The 6,000-nt window shown below is 41.4% G+C and overlaps 1 protein-coding gene across 1 annotated transcript; it reads left to right on the top strand.

The window, feature by feature from the left end:
* Positions 1 to 261: 261 nt before the first annotated feature.
* On the top strand, positions 262 to 4,727 carry plekhb1 (pleckstrin homology domain containing B1; the record flags this gene model as incomplete). The annotated part of the gene is made up of 6 exons (XM_079171798.1): positions 262 to 298; positions 1,253 to 1,405; positions 2,765 to 2,867; positions 3,523 to 3,562; positions 3,643 to 3,733; positions 4,594 to 4,727. 6 exons carry the CDS (start codon positions 262 to 264, stop codon positions 4,725 to 4,727), a joined length of 558 nt encoding a protein of 185 aa, XP_079027924.1.
* Positions 4,728 to 6,000: the final 1,273 nt, after the last annotated feature.

Below are 6,000 nucleotides of genomic sequence, written 5' to 3'. Positions count from 1 at the left end.
TGAGGAAGATGAGAAGAGGGGGACGGGCCAAACACTCTCCTAATCCAGAATGATCCAGTGAGTCAGCCTTAGTCCACTATAATCTACCAGAATCTCAATGTCTGGAGCACGGAGGGAATGTAAACAGAGTCAGAGGAGTCCCAAACCAGCTGCTGGATCCTTTAGTCTTGTGTAAACACCGAAAACTTAATTTTTTCTTCTTCTTTTGCCTCTACTGGATTATCTCCATTATTACCATAAGAACTGGGACAACAGCGACACATGGCGCTCCTGAGGTCAGGCTGGCTGTGGAGACAAAGTGAGTCGAGACTGGATGATTCAAACTTTGGCTTTTATAATAATTGCACAATTCCAATAACATGAGCATTGTTTTTTCTCTCTCTCTTAATATTAGCTTTATTTTTTTTATTACAAACTGCACACACAACTTTCCTGCTTTCTGCATTTTGTTTTTTTCTGTGATTGCACAAGTACAACAGACAATGCAGCTCTTCATCTTCTTGCACGGATGTCACCATTTCTATTTGTCCCCCTCCGTCTACACAGAGTTTTGCGGTGGCGCTGTCAACGGTGCACGCAATTTGATTTTACACGTGCAACTGAAGAGGTGGACACTAGGCCTGTGACAAGCGATCCCAAAACAGCTATTGTCATCACACAGGATAGCTGTAATAGCATATTGCCGTGGGACAGCACACACCAGAGAGAGAGAGAGAGAGAGAGAGAGAGAGAGAGAGAGAGAGAGAGAGAGAATACAACCCAGAAAACATACACATTGATATTATAAGCCATTTCTGCCATCAGATCCCCTTAAATGCTCCACACAGTACGTATAAGTGAAAGCTATAGCTGTTATGAAACTACAACTCTCATTACTTCTAATCCCATTAACTGTCTCTGGCCATGTCTCTCAGTGGCTTTCCCAGGACTGTCAATGGAGACAAACACAAATCTTACAGCGTGTAAGATACTTATTGTCTAATCAATAAATACTCCTTGAGCTTGTTGTTAGCTTTTGTTATTGAAATAGGATGAGGTAATGTAACTTAAGTCATTCCCTTTTCACACAGCTTGAATCAAAAGAGGAGAAATCGATCAGTCAAGTTGATAAAATTGACCATATAGCACCGACTCAACAATTACTTGACCATTAATTTGAGCTCAATAAATGGTCAATTTCTTAATTTTTACTAATCCTACCCCAGCACAAACACAGATGGTCCACTTACGGTGACGTGTGTCTCCCCTCTAGCTTCTGTCCTGAAACGCTGGAAGCTGAACTGGTGTGACCTTTGGATAGATGGGAGTCTTTGCTTCTATAAGACTGACAGCAGGCGAGAGCTGGAGCACCGCGTCAGCCTCAAGACAGCATGCGTGGACGTGCGGTCGGGCCTGGAATGTCGAGGTAAAGCAAGCTGCATTTAGCCTTCTCGGCAAGTCCATCTTTTAAAATAAATAAAGATGGATGACTAAGCATTGTTCAAACCCACAAACATACATCACAGGGCAAGACAGGCAAGGCCAAAACCTTCTTTTCATGCACTGATCCATTTTTAGATTTTGGGCTTCATCGTGTCTCCTTCCGACTAGTGGAAAGAAAACATTCACAATACCCGTTAAAAGTGCTTAATTTACTACTTTTGCAAAGATTTCTCATGAATTCACTACACTTCGCTTTACATTATGGCTCATTTGCATATTTAAACATACACCTTTACACTTTTATTCCTATCCATATTTTGAAGTGGTTCAGCTAGTTAGCAGACAGACGGGTTTATTTAACTTGCTCTCTATGATGAACTCATATTATACATTTCAAGAGTCCGATCGGTAGGTGTACTGATAATGCTATGGTGCTTTTGAAGTTCCTCATAGAGGAGCCATCAAGAGACACTAAAAAGTCACTCAAAATGTCCTCATATGTGATTTCAGGCCTTCATGGAGCCTTCCAGTCACTGATGGCTGATTGAATTTGTACTGTAAAACCATCCGATTGCACAGTGTAGTCCCAATTATTCATCGTTGTTTACACTACTAGCGCTAAACCGGAAGAATAAACACAACTGTGTTTGATCCAGAAGTGAAAAATAGGCGAGGCAGCAGAAGTTTAATGTACTGCATACAATAAGTATTTAGTATGGAACTGGGACACACTGCTTTTGTTTGAGGATTGCTCTGCAGGGGCGTTTAGCAGCCGAGCTGTACGAGAGCATTTCACAGAACCAGATGCCCCGTATCAGCGCAAACACAGATCTTTCACCACACATTTTCATGCGAGGATAACAATAGGCACATCTTAAGAAAAATATAAAAAAAAGGTTTCACAAAAAGAAGAGCTAACCAAATGTCTTTCGTAGTGTAGATATCAGATCCATGCAGACGTCCCTAAAGCTTTATATGGACATCCAGTACCAGTGTGAAAACATGACTAAAGCTGTTCTTAAGGCTTACAAATGGCACTACTCCTTAAAGAGTCTAGATATCATGTAAATACTTTGTTTCATCTAGTCATAAAGTATTGACAATATAAACACTACAATCAGTTTGAGTATCAGCAGACTACTAGTTTGTAAATCTTGTAAAGCTCATGTGTTTCACTGATTTAATTGAATCAGGTACATAGTCGATATCTTCCAAAATGTACTATTTAATTGTACCCAACTACACTTAATGTATAATCTTCCATCTGCCTTTGAGGTTTTGACTGACAGAAGACATGATGACAGCATGCTCATGTTTGGGTGAATCTCTTCTTTAACTGCAGGTGTGAGTCCACCGGAGAGCAATCCCAGGGAGAATCTCATTGAGGTTCAGCTCACAAGCGGCTCAACAGTCAACCTGTGTGCGAACAGCGAGGATGAATCCATGTAGGTCCTCTCACTTCACTCTCGTCTTGTCTGCTCTGCCTCCTTTTACCAGCAGTGGCATGTAACTAAGTACTTTTACTCAAGTATTAGGCCTACTTAAGTACACATTTGAGGTACTTGAGGTATTTTTTTATTTTATTTAACCTTTATTTAGTCAACATGGTCCCATTGAGATTTAAAATCTCTTTTCCAAGGGGCTCCTGACCAAGATGGCTGCATAAAAGATTCACACATAAAAGTACACACAAAGGACAAATACCAGACTTACTTTACTTTAGTGTGTATGCCTATGAATTAAATCATATAGGTCTACTTACACTTAAATTGAAGCGATATTGATGCTACAGAGCTGTCCGCCATTGTCTGTGTTAACCTTGCCATCACAACCGCATTGCATTGTTGGAAATGAATGCCGGCCTAGTGTCAACGGAAAATATTTTACTGCACAATGTGTACTTTTACTTTTCATACTTAAAGTACATTTTGCTGATAATACTTACGTACTTTTACTTAAGTAAGGTTTTGAATGCAGACCTTTTACTTGTAGGAGTTTTTTTCACAGTTCTTTTCCTTAAGAAAATGATGAATACTTCCTCCTCCACTGCTCTTTACAACCATCCATCAGTGCTTCCTTCCCCGTTCATGTCTTTTTCAGAGCGTGGAAACTGACTCTGCTAGACACCAGGAGAAACCCGGTGAGTGATCCATCGTTCTCCGTCAGAGCTGAGACATAATTCACTCTCAGTGATGTTTGCTAACGGTTTTCTGCCTGTAGGTGTTCACATACGACCCGTATGACGACTTCTACCAAGCCGTCCCCATCAACAGCTACCATACTGTCTACATCACACCTGGAGCAGGACCAGGTATTTCACCTTAATGATGCAGGACACACAAAAGATAAAATATATTTATATATTTGCACCTTTCTACTTCATAGACAGCCTAGTTTTTAATCAAAACACAATATTTATTTTCTTTTATGTAACTGCAAAACATTTTAACAAACAGTTTCTTTTTTGGTGCATTGGAGGAACTTAACCTTATGACCTCAGTATTTCTACATCTCTGGTCATCTGAATGCAAGTATTTAAACTTAGAACACATGCCACTCAACAATGAGCACCACGGCAGGTGCTGCATGCTTTAAAAAGTTAATCAAATGCAATCAACAGAGGAACCCAGACAGCATCAAGTAGGCCTAGAGGTTAAGCAGTATAAACACACGGGTGCAGCTAACAAACACACGCGCATGCACTAACCTGGCCTCTCCGTCTGAGGATCCGGGGCGGCTTCGTTGTCCTCTCTACCTTCCTGTCCATCATGTAAACTAAACATAATCCAGTGGAAACCGGTAGAACTTCTACTACTTCCATAATGTTGTCAGACATTTATAACAATCTGAGCCAGTCGGTGGCACAAATTAGCACTTTTAGTGGACGTACATTGACAGTGCAGTGCAGAAATGCCCAATATGACAACATTGCAGCCCGCTTAGGGGCTGCCGTCTGCAGATTTCTCTTTCAACACTGGACCAAAAAATGCATAGTTCCCATTAGTTACCCAGGGACAAAAAACATAGGAAAATAGAGTCCTGAAGTTACCCTTTAATGGTGAAAGCATCATATTTCTTTCTCTTCAGATTCACCCGTACTTTGATTTGCCATACATGGATTAGCCAAGAAGTTGACCATACATGTGTCTTCTCTTTGTCTGTCCTCCTAAGGAACCCACCAGGTGGTTGTTCAGAGGGACCCATTTGATGGAGTCTTCGAGCATCTGGCTCTGGGATTGCTGGCAGGCATGGCAGCAGGGACAGCCATGCGATCCTTCCTCTGGATGCCCTTCTTTTTCTGCTGAGATCATCTCCATCACTGACATGACGACACCGCGCAGCGACTGGGAGCCAGACATCAGCACGAGTAGGAAGCCCCAAAGATGGAGTAATCATGTCTGCTGTAACAAGCTGCTTTTTCTGGTTGATCTGTTTTTCTTATGTGCACTTTTGCATATAAGATTTCAGAAGCTGAAGAGGATGCTACGTAATTTAATGTTCCCCCTGCTTGTACATCAAACTGAATCTACTCATGAGCATTTGCACAAGCCAGGAAGTCGATTTTGTATCTGACTCTTCTTTAATCTGCTGCATGGATTTTTACACTGAATAGCTTGATAAAACTGTAGTGGGAAATAAATTGATGTATTCAAATATAATTGTGAATGGTGATCTAAAATCATTGTTTGGTTGCATACAACTAACAAACCATCAATTTGTGAACTGCATTTCTCTAGTTTGATGAAACAATCCAATCTCAGGGTCGACCAATTAGCTCTTCCCCCCCGAGCTTTCAACCACATCACACGTTTGTCATCAGCTGATCTGTTGGATCGGTTGACACACAGGGTCTGTAATTCTCCTACTAATGATGATGGAATCACCTCATCAGACAGAGTGACGACATGAAAATTGAATCTCCACAATTATGAAAATCGTTGAAAAATACGGAACTTTTCTGTCGAAGCAGTTTGACATGTTTTTCAGGTTCAGTCTGAACTCACAATGAACGAATGTTCATTAACAGCAATGTAAAAGCATGAATTCCGATACGACTATTCAGACACATCCACACTGCACGAAAACGGACTCAGGACCACATATGAAAGTGGCCCAAATCAGAATGAAAAAGATCAGGTTCCATGTGATTTGTGCTGTTCACACAAAATTCTGAATTTGGCCATTTTACGGCTCCCGATGACAGTCTGCTCCTTGTCTATTGTTAGAGTGTCAAAGAATGTAGCGATCCCAACAGCCTGGCCTCCTAAAAATTGGAGGGAAACATATTTTCTCCAGGCCCAGGTTCGATTCCCGGGTTGGGCCCGTGTGTGTTTAGCTACACTCCAAAGACATGCAGCTTTAGTTAATGGTTGACTCTAAATTGCCCGTAGGTGTGAATGTGAGCGTGAATGGTCTGTCTCTAGGTGTCGGCCCTGCGATGAGCCCCCCCCCCCCGCGGCTCTGAATAGGATAAGCCGTTTGAATAATGGATGGATGGATGGATGGTTTGTTTGTTTTTGACGTATCACAAGTACAGTTAATCAAAGTCTGTCAAAACCTTTTTAAACAAATGTAACA

This window comes from Pholis gunnellus, assembly GCF_910591455.1.
Source record: "Pholis gunnellus genome assembly, chromosome: 13".
NCBI classification, from domain to species: domain Eukaryota; kingdom Metazoa; phylum Chordata; class Actinopteri; order Perciformes; family Pholidae; genus Pholis; species Pholis gunnellus.
Note: the sequence above shows the minus strand (reverse complement) of the source record. Positions and strands in the feature narration are given on the sequence as shown.